The sequence below is a fragment of the Lepus europaeus genome, chromosome 16 (genome assembly GCF_033115175.1).
Source record: "Lepus europaeus isolate LE1 chromosome 16, mLepTim1.pri, whole genome shotgun sequence".
Classification (NCBI taxonomy): Eukaryota; Metazoa; Chordata; class Mammalia; order Lagomorpha; family Leporidae; genus Lepus; species Lepus europaeus.
This window is the reverse complement of record NC_084842.1, coordinates 1723260-1748478: the sequence shown is the minus strand read 5'-3', so window position 1 is coordinate 1748478 and position 25219 is coordinate 1723260. Positions and strand designations below refer to the sequence as shown.

The window sequence follows — 25219 nt, the reverse complement described above, 5'->3', positions numbered from 1 at the left end:
CGCCCCCACCCTGCCCCCTCCTCCGTCTGCCTGGCTGCCTGGCCCGGTCCTCGCCCAGGGGCCCCACAGAAGCAGCCGTCCCAATAGTGTGGGCCCTGGGCTGGCACAGCGACCGGGGTGGGGTGCCTGCTGGCACTGTCTACCACGCTGGACTGGTTTCAAAAGTGGGGGAGGGATGTGCTCGGGACTGGCCGTGTGAGCAGAGCAGGGGTCCCTGGCAGGCCTACAGGCCCCTCCACAGGAGGCTGTGTCTACTTAAGGCCTGGCCCCAGGGGCTCTCCCCCTCCCCGCTGCCCACACGTGACCACGCCCTGGACCAGGCTGCCCAGCCTGGAGGAGGAGCCAGGACCCTGGACACGGGTGCCCACCCCTCCCTCCCCAAGCAGGCCCTGTTGCCCCGTAAGAACTCAGGACTGGGAGACAGTAGATCTGGCTCCCGCAGTTCTGATGTGGGTTTGCTGTGTGATCCAGGAGAACACACAGGGCCCCTCTGGGCATCACAGTCGGGGTGGGGCCTGGCCGGTGTGACCAGGGGCACCTGCTCTGGGTCTGAGGCTGCCCAGTGCTCTCCCCGGGCTCATGGCAGAGGAGCGGGCCTTTTTCATTTTTTCTTTTCTTCCCTAGGGACTCCGTGGCGATCCCCTGTGCCTCAGGACAAGCTTGGTCCCTGGGAGCAACCGAGGAGGCTGCCAAAGAGCGGCCCAGAGGCAGAGCAGGTGCACGGGTGGCCACAGCTGCTGTCCTGTGCGGGCACACACACTCGTCCCAACAAAACCCCATTCAGCTCCCAGCCGCCTGTCACAGCCACCAGTGGCCCAGCCCACGGCAGAGCCGGACGGGGCGGGGAGGGAGGCCGCCAGGGCGAGCCCCAACGAGGGCAGGAGGAGCTCGAGCCCGGCTCCTAAGTCCCAGAATTCCAGGGGCCGTGGAACTCTGGCAATGTCCCGGTCACTCTGTCATTTACATTTACCACGGAGGAAAAGCAGGTGTCCAGCGTGGTCTCAGGGACCAACAAAACCCCTGGCGGGACCCCGGCCCCCAGCCAGCTGCAGGGACCAGTGGCCACACGCAGGTGCCAGGACACGGGTGACAGCCTCATGGCTGATGAGCGGGCCCCGCCCTCCTCCCAGCAGGGGTCCAGGAGGCGGAAGGGGAGACCCTGCCCTTGTGTCCTTGCTTCGAGAGGAAGTCCAGTGGCCACCGTGCCCTGCAGACGGGAATTGTGCCTGGCCCGGGGCTGCCGGGGGCGCCTCTCACCTGTGCCTGCTGGGAGAAGGTGCCCTCGGCCCCTGGCGCCCACTCTCTGTGGCCGTGCCTGCTGCGCTCCCTGTCGGCCGGGGCCTCGCTCACAGATACTGGCGCCTTCTCATCTTCCACGCCCGTGGAGGTGGACGTCGTCCTGGGGGACGCATGCAGGCCGGGCGGGAGCTCCTCTGGCCAGGACATCTGTGCAGCTTCTTGCAGGTAGGAGCTGATGGAGCCTTCCCTGTCCCAGTCTTGCAGTCTGGGGGTTCCGGGAGAGGTGGTGACAGCCAGGGAGAGAACAAGGCCACCCAGTCATCTCTGGTCTCTCTCGCATCTTCCCACCCCGGGACACAGGGTCCCAGAGGGTCCCAGAGGGTCCCAGAGGGTACGAGCAAATCTCCCAGCCCACTGTCTCTCTCCACGGAGCCACCCGTGGCCCACGCAGGCCATCCAGATGGACAGTCCCCACCCTCTGAGACAACAGCTCCTCCACTGGGCTCTGCGCTTGCTGTGACGAAACAGGGTCTGCACACCTGTCAGCTCACCCTGCCCTCCAGGCCACTCCCACAGCTCATCTGACAAGGTAGTCACTCCCTCCCCATCTAAATGCTTTCTCCCGGGCTGGTGCTGTGGCAGAGCTGGTAAAGCCATAGGCTGCAACGTTGGTATCTGATATGAGAGTGGGTTCTAGTCCCGGCTGCTCTGCTTCTGATCCAGCTCCCTGCTAGTGCACCTGGGAAAGCAGCAGAGGATGGCCCTAGTGCTTGGGCCCCTGCACCCACGTGGGAGACCTGGAAGAAGCTCCTGGCTCCTGGCTTCAGGCTGGCCTAGCCCTAGCCGTTATGCCCATTTGGGGGAGTGAACCAGAGGATGGAAGACCTCTCTCTCTCTGTCTCTCCCTCTCTCTTTGCAATTCTGCCTTACAAATAAATAAAATAAAAATTTGAGACACATTCTCCTGTGGCATTCCCCTGCCCTTTCTTCTCGGTCCTCTGAGCATCACAGTGTCCCGGTTGCTCTCGGTCTGCAACCACGTCCCGAGTGAGCGCCTCAACCACGGCTCCCCCCTCCAGACGCCCAGCCGTGTCTCCAGCTCTGAGAGCTTCCTGAGCCACGCACGTGTGTGTCAGTCCCGACCACATGAGGCCTCCCACTCCTGGGCACCCGGGGCCTCCAACAGACGGGCCAGGACACAGCGCTCAGATCCACAGCCACGCTGAACCTGCCATCTTCACTGAGGCTGTGGCCGCACCTGTGTCTGTGCAGGGCCCGGTGAAGGCCAGGGCCTGGCTCGGTCCCTCTCTCACCACTGCCAAGGCCTTCAAGGACCTCGGCCCCTCCCCTGCAGGCCTCTTTCCCACCTTGGCCAGCCAGGGCCTCCTGCATACAGAGCCTCGGCCTGCTCGGCGACCACACTTGACCCTGGTCCCCGCCTGAAGTCTTTGCTCACTGCCACTTCCCCAGGCCTCCCCCGCGGCCCCTCCCCCTGCTGTCTCTATCTTTCTCGCACTTGTCATGCTGCCGTGTTCCCATCTGAGTTGCTTCTAATTTCATCCACATAATCTTGCTCCCTGTGTGCTGGGTTCAGTGCCGCCCGCCCAGCCCCCAGCTAGCTACGCTAGTGCCTGGCCCACTGCACGTGCTCCCTGAGGACTGCTGAGCTCGCGAGTGAATTCTTGTGTTCCCCCTGGAAGGCTGGCCAAGGTCACGGAGCCTGCAACTAGAACCCAGGCCTTCCGAGGGCCTGCTCACAGGCCCTGCACATCCGGGCGCTCGGGGTCCGTGGCAGCCGGATACAGGCCGTCGTGGGCTCGCACTGGAAGGCCATGGTCACACTTGGAATCTGCAGGCTTAGTCTGCCCAGTCTCCCCACGAGGCAAAGGGTGTCTTTAGGAAGCAAAGTGAGCTCCTGGCTGTCTCGGCTTCTCAGCCTCTCTCTCCTCTCTCTCTCTCTCCTCTCCCTCTCCCTCCCTCCCTCTCTCTCTCTCTCTCTCCCCCCCCACACACACACACAGGCCTTGGGGGGTGGCCTGGCCAGAACCATGGTTGGAAGCAGGTGCACTGTCCCTTGCTTCCAGGAAGGTTTGGGAAAGCAGCAAGGCCACGTGGAAGAAGGGCCTCTGCCCCCTCCGCCCTGTCTCTCTGCACCTTGGGGGGAACTACTGCACTCGAGCCCTGTTCCGCCCTCAGCGGGCACCACACAGACGCTGAGAGAGCTCCGAGGCCGGAGGTCCCCTGTGCCTGGCCCATCAGTGTCGCCCATTGGCACGGGGCCCTTGCCTCCTCTGCAGGGGTGGCCTGGCCAGAGGCACGGCGCTGCTTCGCGGTGGAAGCTCCGTGCCGTGTCCCAGAGGATCCGCTGCCAGCTGTCTCGAGGCTGGGTGCAGCCCGGCACTGAGCCCAGCTTCCTAGCCTGCAGCTCGCTCTCTCCCTGTTCCAGCTCCTCTGGGCGGCCCTGCTGCCGCCAGCCCACTCCTCCCAGGGAGCCGGGTGGCTTCCCCGGCCTGAGCACCGCCTGGATCCGCCCACGCGAAGCCACGCCCTTACCTGTCCTGGCTCCTCTCCAGCACCTGACTCACGGAGGGTGAGTCTGTGACTCGAGCTTGCGCCCTCCTCTGCTGGCCTGAAACAAGAGACACTTCACTCTCTGAGTCCTGCCTCTGGGAGCCTGGCGGCTTCTCGTCTGACCTCTGACCTTCCTCCTGGTCAAGCAAATCGATAAGGCCATTGGTGGCGTCTGAGTCCACCGTGTCGTCCTCCACGAGGTCCAGGGAGCCCAGCTCGGGGCCCCGCGGCTCCTCCGAGAGCACCCCCTCCAACTTCCACTCGTGGCCGGTGGCGTCAGAGTCCTCGGCCTTGCTGTACTCCAGAGAGGAGTCCTCAGCAGTGACCAGGGAGGGCGTGAGGTCCGCCGACCACACCTGCATGTCAGACATCTCCAGTATGGCGTCATGCTCCGTGGCCGCCAAGGGGATGGCGTCTGGGACGGCCACCTCGCTCCAGTACTGGTCTGCACGCAGCGGAGAGGGGAGAGCGAAGTGCAGGGAGGCGGGGGACAGCAGCTCATCCTGCAGCGAAGAGTAACCTGCATGGGCAGACAGAGGGCGACATGCTCCAGCCGCGGTCCTGGCCGCACACACACACTCACACACACACAGAGGGCGACATGCTCCAGCCGCGGTCCTGGCCGCACACACACACACTCACACACAGAGGGCGACATGCTCCAGCCGCGGTCCCGGCCACACACACACACACACACACTCACACACACACAGAGAGCGACATGCTCCAGCCGCGGTCCCGGCCACACACACACACTCACACACACACACACAGAGGGTGACATGCTCCAGCCGCGGTCCCGGCCACACACACACACTCACACACACAGAGGGTGACATGCTCCAGCCGCGGTCCCGGCCACACACACACACACACACAGAGGGCGACATGCTCCAGCCGCGGTCCCGGCCACACACACACACACACGCGCGCGCGCATGCACACACATACACACATCTACACACACATGCACACACACAAACACATGCGCGCACACACGCACACACACGAACACGCATGCACACATGCATGTACACACACTGATGCACACACGGGCGCAGCCATGGAGAAGCATGCGACATTCGGGGCAGAGGACTTTGCAAGCTCAAAGTCCCGCACTCAGGCCTGTGTCTGCTGCCCGGGGACACCCAGGCAAGAGAAGCAAGGCTCTGAGTCGGGGGGCACGGGGCAGGGGCAGCCGGGGTGGAGAAGAGGGGTGCTCCTTTGCTGGGCAGTGAAGAACTTCTAGCAGGAGGCACGCACTGATCTGCCCAGGGTTCACACGCAAGCCCCAGCTGGCCACGGCTGGGCAGAAGACACGCTGCTCTCTCCTCTGCTCACAGCTCCGCTCTAGCTCAGATCTATCAGTCCCTGGAGGGGCCGAGAGACCAGCCCGAGACAGGCTGCCATCTGGGGGCAGGGGGTGTCTCAGGGGGAACTGTGGACATCCACAGACCCCAGGGCATCGGTCAACGGGAAATGGGCTTCTGCTTTGGCACTGACACTGGTTCCAGGAACTCTGAATGATCTACGGTGGCCCAGGCCAGGGTGCTCCAGGTTCAAAAACAGGGGCCAGGTCAGAGGGCTGCAGCGGGGAGCCATGCACATCTACCCCACGGACCTCATCCCAGCTCCAGGGCAGCACCGACGTGGCTGGATCGGAGCACACACGGCGCTCTCCAAGCACCTGTCCCTTGCTCCCCGGTTTGGTGAAGAGTCCCTGACGGGGCTTTGTTACAGGGCTCCCAGACGTTCAAGGACCACTATGAAACTGAGTGGGGCACTTAGGGTGTGCGCCGCTGTCCGTGTTCCAACAGAGGCTCTTCGGCGCCCCTGCAGCCAGCAGCTGGGGTTCCTGGGTGGGAGCCGGGACCAGGAGACGAGATTCTCCGCTGGGCTCTGCTTGTCTGGGGACCAGCCTACAGGGGCTGAAGAACCAGCAGACGCGAGGAGACCCTGCAGTCTCCGGAAACCGACCAAACGTCAGCGTCATCCTGCCATCACCTCTCGCCCACCGCGCCCCACCTCCAGGGCCTCGGGGGCTCAGCCTCGACTCTCTTTCCTTTCGCCAGGGTTGGTGTGCTCCTCGGCCTCTCTCCATTGGACAATCTCCATTGCTCCTCACTGCTCACTGGCCCAGCCACTCGATGCTGAGGTCTGATTGCACGCCGGGCACTGTGCAAACGGCTGGGGGCTGCTGACGAGTAAGACAGGCGCTCTCTGTCTTCTTTCGCACGGTGGCCCGGGGTCTCTTTGATTCCTGCCACAACCTACCCCCCACCCCATCACGGAACCTGTCCCTGGCCCCACTGAGCTGGCTCCACACCGGAAACACTTTGAGGACAAGGACGACGCCCACCTCTTCTCACTTGCCTAGAGCAGGAAAACCCACTGACCCCAGTGGCTACTGCAGGGCTGCCCACTCGTGGGAGGGATGTGGCCAGAGCAGAGCGGCCACACTTACATTTCCTGACAGCTCCATGGCTAACATGCACCTCTGGGTGCCTGGGCCAGCAGCCGTGCCACGTGGCTGTGGGTATGCTGTGGGAGACCTGGATTGAGTTGTAGGCTCTTGGCTTTAGCCTGGCCCAGCCCCGGCTATTGTGGCGTTTGAGGCATGAACCAGCAAAATGGAAGCGCTCGTCTGTCTGTCTCTTTCTCTGTCTCTGCCTTTTGAATACATACAAGATGAGGGGAGGAGGGAGAGACCATGAGGTGGTGGGGTGGCTGGGGGCAGAGGCCGAGGGAACGCCCTCTTAGCTGTGGCCAAATAGCAGCAGCAGCCAGGAGGCAGGTGGGTGTCACGGCTCGTGAAACTGTGGCCTCCAACCATCCCCAGAAGTCTCTCCGGTTACACCGGGGTCCTTCCGAAGGTTCACAGACAAACAGAATTGAAAGACAAACTCATGCAAAGAAAAGTCAAAAGTCATGCATAGTTTTTTTTTTTTTTCCCATTTTTTGAAGACCTCCAGTGTACGTGGGCTTCAAAGCTTCTCTTGCGGCAGAATAAGCTCATCTTTTAATTCTGTTTTCCACAACCCTTTGGAAACAGCCTCGTAGGGAGCGGAACAGCTCAGAGTCAAGTCAGTATTATTTTCCTTATTGTCCTTGCAAGTATTACTACATTATTTAATCACTGTTGAGTATCTATTGCTACTGTCACAACCATCCTATAAGGAAAGTGATGTTACTCCTACCTTACAGGTTAGGAAGCTAGAAACCACTTAAGATCACACAGCCAGCAAGCGCAGTCTTTGCATTAGATTTTCGCTCTTCATCTCTTCTAAGAATAGCTTTCCTGGGGCCGGCGCTGTGACGTAGCAGGCTAAGCCTCTGCCTGCGGCGCCCACAGCCCATAGGGGAGCCAGTTTGAATCCTGGCTGCTCCACTTCCGATCAAACTCTCTGCTATGGCCTGGGAAAGCAGTGGAGGATGGCCCAAGTCCTTGGGCCCTGCACCCACGTGGGAGACTTGGAAGAAGCTCCTGGCTTCTGTTGTGGCCATCTGGGGAGTGAACCAGCAGATGGAAGACCTCTCTCTCTGTCTCTCTCCCTCTCTCTGTCTGTAACTCTACCTCCTCTCAAATTAAAAAAAAATATAGCTTCACTGTGGTGTAGTTGCCACATAATAAACGTACACATCCAAAGCAGATAATCTGGTATACTGTGACGTATGTGTATCAGGATACTTCAAAAAGTTCATGGAAAAAAGAAATTAAAAGGTACGTTTATTTTGGTGCAAAATTTTTGGAAATGTGCATTTTTTTTCACAATGTGTGTATCCCATGAATTCTTTGAAGAACCTCTCAGGCCTGGATTTTAAGATTTCTGCACCAACCAAAAGAAACTTTTTTTAAATTTCATTTTCCACGAACTCCTTGAATTAGCCCTTGAGCAGCAGTGACGTCATCACCAGAACGGGGGGGGGGGTCACCATTCTGGGAAGTTCTGCGGTTGTTTCTTGGTGATCTCTCCCTCTCTCTCTGCCCCTCCCCCCCCAACCCTTCCTGGGGCCACCACCCACCAGCTCTCCAGCACCATACGCGACTTTGCATTTCCTAGAATTAAGTAGAATCACAGAGCATGGACTCCTCTGGGTCCCACTTCCTTCCCTCCCAGCCCAGTTCCTTGGGCTTCATCCATCGGTGCTCCCATGGCAACACTGAGCTCTCTCCCGCGGGGTGGACACACTGCAGTGTGCGGCCTGTCTACCTGCTCGTGGGTGTGTGGGCCGCTGGGGCTGAGAGATCTCGCCGGGAGTCCGCATGGACAATGCTCTCTTTCCTCTTGGGTGAAGACTCAGGGGTGGGACAACGGGGCCAGACAGATGGCAGGTGGATGTGTGACTTCGGAAGACGCAACAGGAGTGACGGCCAAGTGGCTGAATCATTGTGTGTTCCCACCCCAGGTCGTCCACATCCTCACCACCACTTGGTGGTCGCTGTTTTTGGTTTGCATACAGTGGCGTCCCCTTATAGCTTTGATTTGTATCTCCCCGATGACAAAGGCTGCTGAACGTGTTTTCGTGTGCTCATTCACCACCATCTGTACATATTCTAGGTTAAATCTCTCTGCGTAGCTTTTCTCCACTCTGAACATCGGGCTAGTGCCTCATTATGACTGCTGAGCGTTCCTTGCATGTTCTGGATGCATCCTGTGTCAGATGGTTATTCACAGCATCTACTCCTAGTCTGTGGCTGCGCATTTCCATTTCGAAGAGCAGAATTTAAAAATTTTGATGAAGTCCATTTTATCTTTCATGGATGTGTTTTTGGCATTGGATCCAAGAAATCTTTGCTTTATTTGACTCTCTAATTGTATTCATTTGAAATAGACAGAAATCATCCATCCACTGGTTTATTCTCCAAATGGCCATAACAGCCAGGGTTGATTGAGCCAGGCTGAATCCAGGAGCCTAAAACTCCGTGGGTCTCCCATGTGGATGGCAAGGGCCCAGGCACTTGACACACTTTGCTGCCTCCCAGGACGCTGGATCGGAAGTGCAGAGCTGGGACTTGAACCAGCATTCTGACAAAAGATCACGGTGTCACAGTGGCAGCCGGACTCACTGCATCACGACACTGGCTCCTAAAGTTTCTTCTGGAAGTTTTATAGTTTTAGATTTTACATCTAAGCAATGCTCCCTTCCAAGCTAACTTTTGTTACAATGCAATGAATCAAAGTTCATTTTAGTTTGCGTTTTTTGCATGAATGTTCACCAAGGACATGGGTCTATGGTTCTGTTTCTTGTTGCGTCTTTGTTTTCAACATTGGGGTAATTCTGGCCTCACAGAATGAGTTGGGAAGTATTAGCTCCTTTTCAGTTTCCTAAACCTATTATTACTTCTGCTTGGGGGAACTCACCAGTGAAGCCATGCAGACTTGCAGTTTGCTTTGTGGGACTATTTTTAACTGTAAATCCAATTTATTTTATTTCTGTGGGGCCACCAATTTCTTCCTCAGTAAGGTTCCAGTTCTCCATTTCTTCCTACGCAGGCCGTGATGGTTTGGATACTTCGAGGAATCTTCTGTTCTCAGTTGTTGGCAGAAACCCCGGAACGACCCGTTCACTTCCTGCAGATTCTGTAGTGATGTCACTTCTCTTCTTCCTGACGATGGCAACTTTTGTCTTTTTTTTGGTGGCCACTCTGATTGTCTTCAAAGCATCACCCATGGGTTCTCCTGAGTTTCTCCAGTGTTTTTTTTGCCTTTGTCTTCGTTGATTTCCATTCTGACCTTTATTATTTCTTTTCTACTCTCTCTGGGTCTGGTTTGCTCTGCTTTTTCTAGTTTCCTAAGGTGGAAAGGGAGGCCACTGATCTGAGCGCACTTCCCACCCCTCGAGACTGCCCACTCTTTAGATTTCCCCTAACTACTGTCTCAGCGGCATCCCAGACATTTTGCTATCTGTGTCTTTATTCTCACTCGGTTCCAAACATCTCCTAGTTTGCTTCACTGACCCACATGCTGTTTAACAGTGAATTATTTAGTTCCTAGTACTTTCTAGTCTATTATTGATTTCTAATTCAATTACATTGTGGCCAGAGAACTCACTTGTAGGACTTGAACCCTTTTGGACTCAAGACCTGTTTAGGGCCGGTGCCGCAGCTCACTAGGCTAATCCTCCGCCTTGTGGCGCCGGCACACTGGGTTCTAGTCCTGGTTGGGGCACCAGATTCTGTCCCGGTTGCCCCTCTTCCAGGCCAGCTCTCTGCTGTGGCCAGGGAGTGCAGTGGAGGATGGCCCAAGTGCTTGGGCCCTGCACCCCATGGGAGACCAGGATAAGCACCTGGTTCCTGCCATCGGAACAGCGCGGTGCGCCAGCCCCAGCGCGCTACCGCGGTGGCCATTGGAGGGTGAACCAACGGCAAAAGGAAGACCTTTCTCTCTGTCTCTCTCTCTCTCACTGTCCACTCTGCCTGTAAAAAAAAAAAAAAAAAAAAAAAAAAAAAAAAAAGACCTGTTTAATCTATTTTAATGGCTTAGTCCCCATAATTTTTTTTTAGTTGCAGTGGTTACTTTATTTATTTTTTTCTTTCCCCTAGGAGCCAGGAACTCCATCTGGGTCTCCAGGGTGGCTGCAGGGGCTAAAGCACTTGGGCCATCCTCCACTGCTTTCCCAGGTGCATTGGCAGGTAGCTGGATCAGAAGTGGAGCAGTGGGGACTCGAACCGGTGTCCATAGAGGATACCAGCCTTGCAGGTGGCGGCTTAACCCATTATACCACAGCTCCGGCCCCTAGTTTAGGGCTTATGTTCCAGTTTTTTCCTCCTGACTGTTCTGCTACTGTTGTAGCACTTTCCTTTTATGTGTGCTATGAACCTAGTATAGTTTTCAGTTTCTGCTGACTCCGCCTTAGATTTAAATGAGAAAATAAGCCTCCTGTGGTTATCCCATGGTTGTTTCTGGCACGGTTCATCCGCCACACAGATCCGCGTTTCTGTCTGGTCATCTCCCTCTGGCCTGGAGGACTCCTGTGTCTTCTGTAGACACTGCTGACAGCGCGCAGTCTCCCGGCGACCAAGCCTTCCAGCTTTCGTGTGCCTGGAGAGGTCTTCATTTCACGTCAACTTTGGAAGCTGCTGCTGCTGGGTGTAGAAGCCTAGGCGGCTTCACAGACGCTCAGCTCCTCTTTAAAGATGTCTCTCCCCTCCTTCTCACCCGCACTGTCCCCAGGAAGAAACCCCAGGCCATCCTGTTTGCTGCTCGTGTGTGTAGACGGATAGACACACAGATGTGGTGTTCACACACTTCCCCTGGCTGTTTCTACGGCGGTCTCTGTACCACTGGTTTTGACCACGTGGTGATCACACACCTGGGCGTGGCTGGGCTGAGGTCACTGAACTTGGTGGGTCCATGTTTTTAACATTTTCACCGGCTGGCGCCGTGGCTTAACAGGCTAATCCTCTGCCTTGCGGCGCCGGCACACCGGGTTCTAGTCCTGGTTGGGGCGCCGGATTCTATCCTGGTTGCCCCTCTTCCAGGCCAGCTCTCTGCTATGGCCCGGGAAGGCAGTGGAGGATGGCCCAGGTCCTTGGGCCCTGCACCCGCATGGGAGACCAGGAGAAGCACCTGGCTCCTGCCTTCGGATCAGCGTGATGCGCCGGCCGCGGCAGCCAATGGAGGCTGAACCAGCGGCAAAAAGGAAGACCTTTCTCTCTGTCTCTCTCTCACTATCCACTCTGCCTGTCAAAAAAAAAAAAAAAAAAAAAAAAAAAAAACCTTTCACCGACCTTTATTTCGTCAAGAATTTTCTGCCTTCTCTGTTGAGAGCTCTAATTGCACTGGAAATTTCCCCGTAGCTCACTGAGGGTTTTCTGTTCTTTCTTTATTTCATTTTGGAGTTTTTTTTTTTAACTGCTGTGTTGTGCCAACATTTCCTTCTGCAGTGTCTACCTCCCTCCAGTGTCTTTTCCATCCCACACACCGTAGAGCTTCATCTGTGGAAGCTTTGTTCAGGTTTTTGTTTTTTTTTTTAACATCCTCCATGTTTCTCCCCCCCCCCTTTCTGAGCACCTGAAATGCAGACACAGCAGCACTAGGTCCTCGTGTGTTGACTGCGCCACAGACGCCAGCTCTGGGTCAGTGTCGGCGCACTGGTGTCCCCTTCCGGAGGACGGTGCTTCCCTGGCTCTTGGTGTGTCTGGGCGTCTTTCGCGGGGTTCCACACTGGGTGATTCTCACTGTGCTGGATGTGTCTGGAGCCCCGCAAATGTTCCTGAGCTTTTCTCTGTTACACAGTTATCTGGAAGCAGTTTGACCCTCTTGTACGCGGCTTCCAAGATGCACCAGGCAGGACTGGACCGGGGCTGCATGATCCCCACTTCTGAACAAAGACCCCGGTCTGGTGGGTGGCCAGTCTGACCGCTCGGAGCAGCTGGGTGACAGTCAGCTGACACTAAGGGCAGATGTGCTACTGGGCTGTTTCCGGTCTGGGCAGCTGTCTCCTCTCTGGTCCTCTGTCTTGGAAAACTCCGGCCGCTCTGCTCTCCCCGGCTCTCAGCAACTTCTTGTCTCAGAGAATGTCCCTGGAGAGCCGGTGGCCTCACCTGCTTGTCTCCCGCGCCTCACGGGTCACGACCTTTGCTGCTGGTTCCCGCTGTCTTGATGTTTTGTGTGCTTTGCCCATTCAGGGTCACGCAGGAAGAGTTATCCAGGTCCCATCTTGGTCAGACGTGGCGTGCGTCTGAGCCAGCCCCTGGGACGCAGGTGTGGGGGCATGCTGCCTCTGCCGCGCATGTCAGAGCGCCGTGAGGGCACCTGGCGAGCGCGGCTCTGCATCCCTCCCCGGGCACGCTCTGCGACTCTCCCACCGTGGTGTAGACCCTGATGGAATTTCACCCACGTGGAAAAGAGCGGGGGAAGGCCGTGCAAGCACACCCTGGGACCGCAGCTCCCTGACTGTCTTCCCCTGGTCCTGGCCAGCAGGGGGCACACCTGGCTGCCCCCTCCCACCTGCACGGTCTCAGATCGCAGGCTGCAGGCGGCCACTCCCGCCCTGGGCTTCACTAGTGGGTTGGTGCGAGTGCATCCGCGTGTGCACATCTGCAAGGTCTAGGCTGGACCTGACCACAGAGGGGCTCTGCTGTGCCCCGCACCTGACTTCCAGAAGTAGCCTCTCGCAGGCAATCTCATTAGCCCACTCCTCCAACTGGAGGCCCCTCGGGAGCTCCGGTTAGAGCAAGTGGGGCGCAGCACAATCATGTGGCCCCTCCTCACCTCGGGCTGTCACCCTGGCTCTCTGCTAACCCAGAGAAATAATCATCCATCGGTTGAGTGTTAGCAGCGAGCTGGACAAGCAGGGCCAACAGACAGCCTGGCCTTGGACAGGGGCCACGCTGCACCAGCTGCATTTACTAAGAGTGTTAGAGGGAGCCGGTGCTGAGGCACAGTGAGCTAAGCTGCCCCCGGGACACCAGCATCCTGTATCAGAGCGTGAGTTCGAGTCCTGGCTGCTCCACTTCCTATCCAGCTCCCTGCTAATGCACCTGGGAAGGCAGCAGAGGATGGCCCAAGTGCTTGGGGCCCTGCCGTCCACAAGGAGGACCCGGATGGATTCCCGGCTCCTGGCTTCTGTCTGGCCCAGCCCTGGCTGTTGCAGCCATTTGGGAAGTGAACCAGTAGAAGGAAGATTCCTTTCTCTCTCTTTCTGTCTCTATCTCAAATAAGTAAGTCTTTAACCAAAAAAAAGTTGAAAGCAGCTGATCGGAAGTGGGCGTTAATAAATGCGCAGTTTAGCGAGCCGAATGTCGCAGACACAGGCAGGGGGGCCCGCTCCGTGCTTCCATGGGGGACATCTGTTGTAGTGTCACAACCATGCTGAGTTTTTGCTTTTTAGGCACCTTTTTCCTCCATTTGTCCCAAGGGCCTATGGCAGTCCCCTCCTGTGCAGAACAAAGCGGCCTTTGCTCCCTGGGTTCAGCCCAGGCTCCCCGACCCTGCATGTGGACCGTGGGGGGCGCTGCGACCCTGCGTGTCACACACACCGCTCGCTCCTGCGTCTACTGCCCGCCCGTGGCACTGGATTTTAAGGACCCTGCCCCGTAGGGATGTTCCTGGGGCACTGGAACCGGGACCCTGCTGATCCGACTCAACTGAAACAGCACGGGGGACATTAAGGAGGACAGCACGGGACCTGCTGCCACCCAGGAGGGCAGAAGGGGGCCACTGGGGTCTAATGGCCATCCCTTAGCTGCTGTCCCTTTGTCCTCTGGGGCGGCAGCAGCCCGCTGAGCGGCCCTGCAAGCTCTGGGCCAGGCCCCGTGGCGGCGGGGAGAGGCGACACCCCTGGACGCACTGGATGAGATCAGAGCACGCAGCAGCAGCAGCCACGACCGGGACACACACCACGCCCACGCACGTGCCCACGCAGACAGCCAGGGGTGGGGCTTTCATGACATGCATCTGTGGAGGCCACAGTGGAGAGAGAAGGAGTGAACCAGAGGTCAGAGGCAGAAGAGAGAGGTGACAGCTCGTGAGCAACAGGCCACGGCGCCCCCGGGCGGCCTTAGGAGGCGGGGAGGTGGGCAGGAGAGCAGGGGCGAGCAGCGGGTGGCCTGGGGCCCGGCCCAGCCTGCAGCTCAGCCACTGCCGCTGCTGTCCTCACTGTGCCCGTTGCCCTAGATGCCACCCAACGAGCATGTCCAGGGACAGCGCTGAAACCAGCTTGGGGGGCTCAGACAGCGGCGTGGCACGGTCCAGGGAGCCGCACCAGGCACCACAGGAGCTTCCTCACAGCATGAGAGCACCTTTCAAGGTGGAACCCACGAAACGTACCGACTTTGAAGGAAGGCACCCCCCGGAGCCAGCAAGCAGACCCCTGACCCACACTCTGGGCTGAGGCTGGCGTGGCCTCCGCCTGTCTGGGGGGCCCTGGCAGACAAAGGAGTGGCGTGGAGAGTCCCAGGCTCTGCGCCCTCGCGCCAGTGGCCGTCCCCCGCACTGCGGATCAGGACAGCAGCCTTGGGGACTGGGGCAAGGGTTAGGCCTCCCAGGGTCAGGACCCTCTCTTGGACTGGGTCACACTGCACGGCGGTGGCGTGGGGGCGGTGGTTTGCCCTGCCACGCTGAGCCGGATCAGAGGGAGTAAGAGACAAGAGATGGGAGGAGAGAGGCCGGGCTAGAGCAGGGTGCTGGCAACCCCCAGCCCCCCGCCCTGCTCTCCAGCGAAGCCCCCCCAGGGCCAGACTCTACCCCTCTGCTTCTTGATCCTCGGGGAGGCCCCAAGAGGGCCCCCGCCCTGGAGGGGCTTTGTGGAGCACGGCACTGAGGATCGGGCCAGGGTCTGCACAGGGTCCCAGGGGCCAGGCCCGTGTGTCGCTCACTCCCCTCTGCTCTGCCCGGGAAGAGGGGCTGCTGGCCCTCCAAGCACAGCTCCCACCCGCACGAGGCGTCTCGTGTGGCGTGCAGGCCCCTGGCTCACCATTCATCTGCGAGGGCGACACCGAGTAGTCCCGGTCTGCGTGCCGCCGGTCCGGCTTCAGGTGGCGGCTCTGTCTGCCGGAACCTTCCAGCAGGTTCAGGATCTCGCCGCGGTCGATGCTGCGCAGGGCGGCGTACAGGTTCTCCACTGTGGCGGGGAGGGGTGGGGGGAAGGGGAGGCGTGAGGAGCTGTGCGTCCCTGCAGTGGGTTCCAGACACACACAGTGGATCGGGGTGGGGGTGCGGCTGGGGAGAGCAGGTGCTCCAGGGGGAGGGGCCGCCTTGGCCAGGCCCTGCCCGGAACTCTGTGTGTGTGAGTGACACAGGGAGGGGTTGGGGGTGGGGGAGGTGCTGACTCCAGCCTGGCCGGGAGCCCAGGAGGAGCCATGTGTCCGGAGGAGGGCCAGGGTGGCTGTGGGAGGGAAGGGTGCCCCCGGCCCCGGGTACTGACTTTTTGCGTCTTTGCCTTCACGGAAGGCCCAGAGGTTCAGCAAGGCCGCGCTCTGCTCCAGCAGGGAGTTGGGGTTCTCCACGCGGATCCTGTTGATGTCTTCCACGCTGAACTGCAGCTCCCGAGCCAACTCTGCAGGCGAAGCGGGGAGACAGACGCTGGGCCCTGCCGTAAGCTGAGCCGGGCCCTCAAGGGGCGCTGCGACGCTGGCTTACGGCCCCGTCTCCCCTGGCACTTGGCACTCCCTGGAGAAACCAAGCACCCAGAACACGGGCTCCATAAGGAGATACTGAGTGGCCGCATGGAAAAGACGTACACACACACATGTGCCTGCAGGACAGAAGCTCCACTCAAGCGCTCTGCTCCGCGGGGTTAGCGGCTGAAACAAGTCCAGTCGTCAAAGACATGAAAGGAAGGAGCGAGGGAATTCGGCCGCAGGGTCTGCGGCTGAGTAAAACGCATTTTCAGGGGCCGGCGCTGTGGCACAGCGGGCTAAGCTGTGGCCTGCAGCACTGGCATCCCGTATGGGTGCCAGTTCAAGTCCGGCTGCGCCACTTCCAATCCAGCTCTCCGCTGTGGCCTGGGAAAGCAGCAGAAGATGGCCCGAGTCCTTGGGCCCCTGCACCCACGTGGGAGACCCGGAAGAAGCTCCTGGCTTCAGCCTGGTCCAGCCCTGGCTGTTGCAGCCATTCGGGGAGTGAACCAGCAAATGGAAGGTGTCTCTCTCCCTCTCTGTCTTTCCTTCTGTTTGTCACTCTACCTTTCAAATAAGTAAATTTTTTTTTTTTTGACAGGCAGAGTGGACAGTGAGAGAGAGAAAGGTCTTCCTTTTCCGTTGGTTCACCCCCCAGTGGCCGCTGCGGCCGGCGCGCTGCGGCTGGCGCACCTTGCCGATCCGAAGCCAGGAGCCAGGTGCTTCCTCCTGGTCTCCCATGCAGGTGCAGGGCCCAAGGACCTGGACCATCCTCCACTGCCCTCCCGGACCACAGCAGAGAGCTGGCCTGGAAGAGGAGCACCTGGGACAGAATCCAGCGCCCCGACCAGGACTAGAACCCAGGGTGCTGGCGCCGCAGGCGGAGGATTAGCCCACTGAGCCTTAAAAAATCTTAAGACAGAAAGAAAGAGGAACCGAACATGTCCGGCTTCCGCTTTCTGCGCCTGCCGCCTGTCTTCCAAGAGGTTCCACGTCCACTGTCGGCAGGATTCGGCCAGAGGCGAGAGACCAGCCCTTCTCCCGCCCCTCTCCCCCTCAGAGCTGGCCTTGGAGGACGGGCAGCGTGAGAGGTACAGGAAGCCGCGTGCAGGCTGCCAGCACACACGTGTTCAGTGGCTGGCGTCTCTGGGCTCTGTTCACGAGCTGCATGGCAGGGTCGCTCCATCGGGTAGTCCTGTCTTCCCAGGAGTGAATTAGACACATCCCAAGACCTCGTGTAACCCCCAAACACGGTTCTTCCTAACTACGGAAAACCAGCAGAAAAAATGGAGGAGGGAGGGCGCGCTCCCTGTCCCATCCCTTGGTGCCCAGTGGTGTGGCTGGGACCACAGACCCATAGAAAGGGGTCACGTGCCAGACACACGACGGCTAATGGAGAGGGGGAGAGAGGGAGAGGGAGAGACACTGCCGCTCACAGAGATACAGGCACTGCTCACCTGCCCAGCTGAGGCCCAGGTGCTCGGAAATAACAGCCATCTTCATGTCTGCTCGCTCTGTGCCACTGAGAAAGCCTGGGGGACGGGGTAGATGAGCCCTCCGTCAGCAGCCAGCCGGGCCAGGTGCAACTCCCTCCCCACCCCTCGGTGGACGGATGCTCAGGTCGCTGGCTTGAGGGCGGAGCCTGGCCTGGCCGGGGCAGGCCCGAGTCCAAGGCTCTCCCAGCCGGGCTCCGTCCACTGCGTCGGCGGCCCCAGGGTCCTGGCCAGGAAGCAGGGAGTGAGCTGGCTGGGCACGCCCAGGCCAGGTGGCAGGTGGGGTGGCACTGAGCTCCTACCTGGAGTCTCACTGAGGATGCTGTATCTCAGGGCCAGCGGGGTCAAGGTCCTCCTCCTGTCCTCACCTCCGCCCCCCTGCAGAGGAAGACAAAGCATGCCATGGGGGAGGGGGCGAGGGAGAGGGACGAGGGGAGGAAGAGGATGAGACCCCACACTTCCTCACTCATCCCTGCCGTGTGTGAGGCCCTGTTTCACGCGTCCCCACAGCGCCCGAGGCGGGTGCTCTTATCAGTCCCATTTCACTGACGGGCACACCGAGGAACAGCAGGGCTGGAGTTTTTCCTTTCTTGAATTAATCCGAACACTGGCCTAAGGCTGGGTGCTGGGACCCTGCCGAAGGGCACCAGACGCTGGCTGGAGGCCGTGCGAAAGAAATCCTCTAGGGGCCAGTGCTGTGGCGTAGCAGGTTAGGCCTCCAGCTGTTGTGCCAGAATCCCATATGGGCACCAGTTCGAGTCCTGCCTGCTCCACTTCCAATCTAGCTCCCTGCTAGTGCGCCTGGGAAAGCAGTGGAAGATGGCCCAAGTGCTTGGGACCCTGCACCCACATGGGAGACCCGGAGGGGCCTTTGGCTCCTGGCTTCACATTGGCTTGGCTCCAGCCATTGCAGCCATCTGGGGAGTGAATGCGGATGGAAGACCTCTCTCTTTCTGTCTTTCTCTCTCTCTGTGACTCTGCCTCTCAAATAAATGAATAAATCTTAAAGAGAGAGAGAGAGAGAGAGAGAGAGAGAGAGAGAGAGAGAGAGAGAGAAATCCTCCCTCTAAGGGAGACAGGTTCGCTCTCATCCCCAAAAAGAAGAGCAAAGAGCCGTGGGCGTACGAAGCAACCTTGCTTCTTTTCTGGCTTAGCAGCCAAGGTAGGAAGACCACAAGAACCGGGGACATTTGGGGACACGGCCACGGCCAGGGCCCCGCTGACATGCACTCACAGGTACCCACCGAGTGATCCCACATGGCCACGAGCCTTGGCCGAGCTCAAAGCCCTGGGTGCCGGCCGTGGCTGGAGACACTGGGGACCTTTCCTTCAGGCCCCAGATAAGCAGGGGAGTGGTGGTCTGGTGGCGAGGGGGTCTCTGGCCGGGAGCCCTTGCCCAGCCTGACCACACACGCACGCCTCGCGGGCCTCTTGTCCAGGGCACGCAGGGGGATGCCAGCAGGGTTCCTTTACCTCTGGGAGAGCTCACCAGCCTGCACAACACGGGGCCTGCTTCCCTGCCAAGGCCCCAGGCTAAGGCCCCTGCTTTCCTGCCAAGGCCTCAGGCTAAGGTCCTGGAAGAGCAGCGTCCCCCCCCGGCTGGGGAGCGCACGGCAGCGGGAGGCGCGGGCGCCCACCTTGGTGCAGGGGGGCATGGTGATGTTGAGGTGGCAGAGGATGTGCTGGGCGTCCTCGTACTTCATGGCCTTGCGCAGGAACAACAGGGACCCTCCCGGCTCCCGACTGCTGTCGCGCACCTAACCCGAGCACACGAGAGGGGGCGTCAGGGATGGGGCCGCGGCCTCCCACACGTCCCAGCCCCGGGCAGAGGCGGGCAACGGCGCTGGCGTGGGCACCTTCACGGGGATGGCCAGCCGGTTCTCGCGGAAGGACTGGAAGAGGAAGCTGCGCTGCTGTGCGGCCTTTTTGACGGGCACCAGGTTCCCAGAGAGCTCTGCGAACAGGGGCGTCCCCTCCAAGACCTGCAGGGCGAGAGGCAGACCTGGCGTCAGAGGGGGGTGCCCAGCACCCGGCTGCGCGGCCTGGGGCCCTGTCCTAAGACGCCCACTAGGCTCTGGGGAAGCCAGCAGGAATCTGTGAGAGCCTGGGGAGCTGACCGAGCCAGAACACCGCCAGGATTCCACGCGGCTCCTGAGAAAACCTGAACCTGGCTTAACGCCGCCGTCCAGAAATGTTTAACCTGGGGCCGGTACCGGCACCGCGGTGCAGCGGGTTAAGCTGCTGCTTGGGACGCTGGCATCCCCTAGGAGCGCTGGTTCGAGTCCCAGCTATTCCATTTCTGATCTAGCTCCCTGCTAATGTGTCTGGAAAAGCAGTGGAGGAGGGCCCAAGTCCCTGGGCCCCCCGGCGCCCACGTGGGAGACCCAGATGAAGCTCCTGGCTCCTGATTCAGCCTGGCCCAGCCCCGGCTGTTGAAGCCACTCGGGGAGTGAACCTGCAGATGGAAGATATCTCTCTCTCTCTCTCACACACACCCCCCCCCCCCACTATCCATCTCTCTGCCTCTCAAAAAAATTCATGGAACATGCATATTATGAAAAAAATATGCATAGTGTTAAATATTTTTCGTACCAAAATAAACTTGAATTTTTTTGTGTACGAAAATAAACTTCTCTCTAAAAATATTTGCTTATTTATTTATTTGAAAGAGAGAAAGCACGCACTGCCATCTGCCAGTTCACTTCCCAAATGCTTGCAACGTCGGGGGGCCGAAGCTGGGAGCGGGGAACTCAGCCCAGGTCTCCACGTGGATGGCAGGAACACCGCTACTTGAGCCGTCCCAGGCTCTGCAGGAAGCTGGAGCTGGGATTCAAACCTGGGCACCTTAACCACGAGGCCAAAATGCCTGCCCCAAACTTATCTTTAAATTCTGTTCGCTGCCGACTTGCTGAGCCACCCTCGTACTTGCTTCCCCCTCAGTGCCTGGGGCAGGACCAGACGGGACCTGCAGAGGGTCCAGCCCCTCTCTCTTTTCCTGGGCCTCAGCCATCCCCAGGAAGACCCTGCACAGACCCTGCCGCCAGCCTCTGTGACTGTGTCAGCATGGGGCCACATCCCTTGGCTGCTCAGGTAGCTCATCCAGCCCTCCCCCGGCTTCCCCACCTGGGACCCACAGCGCAGCCTCCGGGGCCCGACTCCTGACGCTGACCCTGTCTCCGCCGTTCGCTCAGCTGTGCGGCCTTGGGCTAGTCCCTGAATCACCCATCAGGCCCTGTCTGCTTGCACACTGGGGATTCACACACACATACACACACACACACACAGCTAGGTGACATTATGCAGGGGGAGCACCCTCGGTCACGCCTGGCCTCAAGGAGAGCAATAAACACCCACTCCCAGGGCTAGAGCTGTGGCACAGTGCGTTGGGCCACCCCCTTCAGTGCCGGCATCTGATAGGAGAGCACCTGTCTGGTTCCCAGCTCCTCCACTTCCGATCCAGCTCCCTGCTAATGCACCTGGGAAGGAAGCTGAAGATGGCCCAAGTGCTTGGGCCCCTGCACCCACGTGGGAGACCTGGATGGAGCTCCAGGCTCCTGGCTTCCGCCTGGCCCAACCCTGGACATTGTGGCCATCTGGGGAGTGAACCAGCAAATGGAAGATTCTCTCTTTGGCCCCCTCTGTCACTCCACCTTTCAAACCAATCAATCAATCCCAAGACGAGGGATTTCCTGGCTGCCCTGGGCCTTGGCTTTCCAGAGCCACTGTCCTGGGAGGGCACACAGGGCCCTGCAGGCTGTACCTCTATGTCCCTGCTCCGGGCCACCTCCACGAAGTTCTCGTGCTGCTCGAGGGTCTTGTCCACCTTGTCGTCCGTCATGCAGTAGCAGCGCAGCCGCCCTTCCCGCGGCTCGTTCATCTTGGCGAAGATGACGAACTTGGCCATGTAGGGCACGGCGGTGAGCTCCTTGTACAGCATGGTGGCGAAGTTCACGGCCTCGGCCGTCCGAGGACAGTCCGACAGCCAGAACCTGCGGACGGAGGCCAGGATGTGTGGGACCAGCCTGGGTGCCACCGCCTGGCGCTCTAGGCGCAGGTGCAGACACAGGACACCCTCCACCCACCACCCTCCCACCCAGTGAGCACGGGCAGGGGGGGCGGGGCAGGAGGATGGCACCCTGCAGGCGCGGGGCCGAGGCCCACCTGGCCGACACGTTGGTGGTGAAGTTGGCACACTCGTTGGCATATACGAGCTTGGTTGTTCCTGTTATATCTTCCCACTGGGCTTGGTCCGTTCCTCCTGCAACAGCAGCGCAAACGGGCTGGGGAGGGGCTGGGGGGGGCTGGAGCGCGGAGCCCACCCCAACGCAGGCCCTGGCGAGCAGGGCAGAGGTGGCGTGTCTGGCCTGCAGTGCGGACCACGCGGGCCAGTTCTCTGCTCCTCCTCCTGGGGGGGGGTCCTCCCTCGGAGGAGCACGCTCACCCGGGGAAGCCAACAAAGCTTCAGGTCTCCCTGCCTCCTGCTGCCGGGGAAAATAAGACGGACGCCAGGGGGCGCCACTCACCGATGACGCTGCAGAGCAGGCGCAGGCTGGTGGTGTCTCCCTCTCCGCTGTCCCTGGGGTTGTCCGTCCAGGAAGGTGGCAGCGGGATCCGCAGCCCGATGGGGCGGTGGAACTTCCGGCGCCTGGGCTCCACGGTGACAATGGGGCTGAAGGTGGCCTGGTTGCCCAGGAGTTTGGTGACCAGTTCATCGGGGACGGGCTGGGCCTGCGAGCAGCCAGAGGCAAGGAGGCTCAGCCCCACTCAGCAGAGGTGGCACCGCCACTGCTGACCACACGGCTCGTTGGCGGCCCAGCCCCTTCCAGCCCCTTCTCGCCCCTTGTCCTGTGCATCTCATTCCAGACATCAGTGTGGTTCCAGGACTCAGGGTCTTGCTCCCCATCCAACTTCGGAGCCTGAAGCTCCAACCTGGGCCCTGTGCGGCATTGCAGGGAGGTGGTAGGGAGGTCCCGGGGGGGGGCAGCTCTCGCCTGTTCTGGTCCTGCCCCCGGCCGGGGGGCGTCACCTGCAGAGCCAGCTTCACCCTCGGTGACGGTAGGGAGGGGTGGGGGTCTACTGGGGGGGTCCCTGCCCCCGCTTGTTCTGCCCTCCCCGCCGGGGGCGTCACCTGCAGAGCCAGCTTCACCCTCTTGGTGACGGCGTTCTCCGGGAAGGTGGCCTGCACCAGGGGCACCAGCCTGCTCTGGAGGGCCCCGCCCTCGGGGCCGATGGTGTCGTAGTCCTGGCACAGCCGCGACATGATCACGAAGTACAGCGGGAAGTCGGTGGTGATGATGCGGCACACGCGCTTCTTCTCCAGCTCCTCCAGGCTGCCCAGCTCTGTGGCCACACACGCTCGTCACGCCAGGCACAGCGGGCACAGCGGGCACAGCCGGGCCGCCGTCTCCTCCCAGGTGCCGGAGGAGCACAGGGCCCAGCCAGGAGATGCGGGCTGCGGGCGGGGACCGAGCACCACGCACAGGTCCTGGGATCTGCGCCTCCCCAAACTCAAGGGGCCCTTACAGCCCGACCCCCACCCCCACACGCCGCCGCTCCGGGATGGATCCTGGGCCCTGGTACCTTCGTCCACGCCACTGAGGATCTGGTCCAGGTAGCTCTCTCCGTAGCGGCTCTTGTGCTCCTTCCACACTGAGCCGTTCTCGCTCCTCAGAACCACGAGCTCCCGGTCCCCGCGGCCGTGCGAGGCGAAGTGGGGGATCTCCACGATCACAGGGCTGCGGCGGGGACAGCGGGCGGTGGACAAGGCGCTCACTGCGCCCCGGCTCGGGGGCCACTGGAGGGGATGGCAGCGGGATGGGCCCTGCCGCAGGGAGAAGGGGGTCCCACGGCCCCGGCGCAGGCCTCTGTGGGCAGCAGGTACGACAGTGGACAGGCCTGCCCTGGGCTCCACGGCTCCCCCTACCCTCTGGCCAACTCTGGCCCAGTCTCATTTCACAGGGGGCTCTCTTGTGGGCGGCCCCCATGGCTAACACTGAGACCCCACCTGACACCCCCAGACATACACCCCTACCCGTCTGTGCCCAGGGCCCCCGTCTGCAGCCATCAAGCCCGTCCTCTGGGCCCCCTTGAGAGAGAACCAAGGATGCCGCCCACCGCCCACTGCAAGCTGCTCTGCCCACGGCAGTGAGAACCCGGATGGGGCACAGCGGTGGGAGGCCACGGGCTATCCCACGTCTCCCCCACCCTCCAGTGCCTGAAGGAGACACCCCGGTCTGCGTCAGCCAAGACCCGGGCACCACATCATCTCTGGGGGCGGCGACTGTGAGATGGAGGAGCGGGGCGGGGACCCCGGAGGCTCCTCACCTCAAGAACTGGGCCCCTGTGGGCCCCAGGGCGATGATCCTGCTGGCCAGGCCCTCCTCCTCGGCCAGCGGCGGCGGCGTGCTCAGCTTCTGGGGCTTCACCAGGCGGCAGGTGATGCGCGTGGGGGCGGCGCACGTGCGCGGCGGGATAACCACTCTGAGTCCGTTGTGGCGACTGCCCCTCATCGAGCCCCCCCGGGCGTCCACCATGAAGCTCACCAGGAACCTGGGGGTGCGAGCGAGCGAGCAGGTGCGTGTTGGGCGTCCACACCCCTCCCAGGGACGGGGAGAGCAGGAGGAGGCCCTGGGGTCCTGCGCCACTCACCCTGTGTGGACCGGACTGGCCACGGGGCTGATGTTGTCTGAGGTCTCTGTGGCTGGGCTGCTGGGGATGAGTGAGTCTTCATCATACTCTTTAGAGGCCTGGCGAGAGGAGGAAAGGCCTGTGGGAGGGGCCGCCACACCCCGGCCTGCCAGACCCCAGCCCACGGCGTTCCCGGAGTCCAGGAGCAAGTCCTGGCTAGAGCTTGGGAAGGGACAGAGCAGGAGCCCACTCTGCAGCCTGGCTCAGGGACCGACGCCCTTGTACATGCCCCGGCTCTGCCCAGTGGGGGCGCTCCCTGTGGGGCAGGCTGGCCCTGGTCCCTTGCTCCATCACCGAGAGCCTCCCTGCCCCGGAGGCATCTGGGACACGGGAGCAGAGTGCTCTTCAGGGCTTCCCATGGAGCATCGCAGCCACACAGACACAGGCTGCCTCGGGCATCAGTCTGACCTCAGAGCCTCTGCATCGACTCTTGGTTCTGCTCTCTCTCAGGCTTTCCCGGGGCCCATGAGGCCTTGCTTCTCTCCTTTGTTGGTCCAACCCTACCCCTTTCTCAGGTCTTGCCACCTCCAAGAAGCCTCTGCTGGTCCAAGTCACTCCGGGAAAACCCACATCAGGCAAGGGTGCACCCGGCTCCTGGCCCTTTCTGCGTTCTGTGCTAACTGGCCTCCCGTGACCGAGCCTGCTCTTGCCAGCTGGTCCTGCCACTGCTGGCCCCCGGCAGGAGTCCAGGAGGCACCTGCTGGCTTGAGTGCTTGGCCAAGCCCAGCCCGGTGCTGTGGTGCAGCAGGTGAAGCTGCTGCCTACAATGCTGGTATCCCATGTTGGGCGCTGGTTCGAGTCCCGGCTGCTCTACTTCTGATCCAGCTTCCTGCTAATGTACCAGGGAAAGCAGCAGAGGATGGCCCAAGTGCTTGGGCCCCTGCAGCCTCATGGGAGACCCGGATGGAGTTCCAGGTTCCGGTTTTGGTCTGGCCCAGCTCTGGCTGTTGCGGCCATTTGGGGAGAGGACCAGCAGATGGAAGATCTCTCTCTCTCTCTCTCTCTCTCTCTCTCTCTCTCAAATAAAGCTTTAAAAAAGAGAGGGAGAAAAAGTTCTCTCTCTCTCTCTCTCTCTCTCTCTCTCTCTCTCTCTCTCTCAAATAAAGCTTTAAAAAAGAGAGGGAGAAAAAGTTGGTTGAAGAACAGCCAGACACAGCTGTCAGGG

General features: G+C 60.3%; 1 protein-coding gene across 1 annotated transcript in view; it reads right to left on the bottom strand.

Annotated features, from left to right (window-relative positions):
- ANK1 (ankyrin 1) overlaps positions 1 to 25219 on the bottom strand; it is a 177398-nt gene that overhangs the window by 6515 nt on the left and 145664 nt on the right. The window contains exons 26-40 of the mRNA XM_062213779.1: positions 24016 to 24113; positions 23692 to 23916; positions 22948 to 23102; positions 22496 to 22707; positions 21891 to 22095; positions 21529 to 21625; positions 21128 to 21356; positions 19224 to 19349; positions 19005 to 19124; positions 17670 to 17745; positions 17332 to 17406; positions 15682 to 15813; positions 15232 to 15378; positions 3793 to 4330; positions 1258 to 1504 (exon numbers count right to left, since the gene is read on the bottom strand). Coding sequence (XP_062069763.1) covers positions 1258 to 1504; positions 3793 to 4330; positions 15232 to 15378; positions 15682 to 15813; positions 17332 to 17406; positions 17670 to 17745; positions 19005 to 19124; positions 19224 to 19349; positions 21128 to 21356; positions 21529 to 21625; positions 21891 to 22095; positions 22496 to 22707; positions 22948 to 23102; positions 23692 to 23916; positions 24016 to 24113 — 2682 coding nt within the window. The remainder of the gene's footprint in view (positions 1 to 1257; positions 1505 to 3792; positions 4331 to 15231; positions 15379 to 15681; positions 15814 to 17331; positions 17407 to 17669; positions 17746 to 19004; positions 19125 to 19223; positions 19350 to 21127; positions 21357 to 21528; positions 21626 to 21890; positions 22096 to 22495; positions 22708 to 22947; positions 23103 to 23691; positions 23917 to 24015; positions 24114 to 25219) is intronic.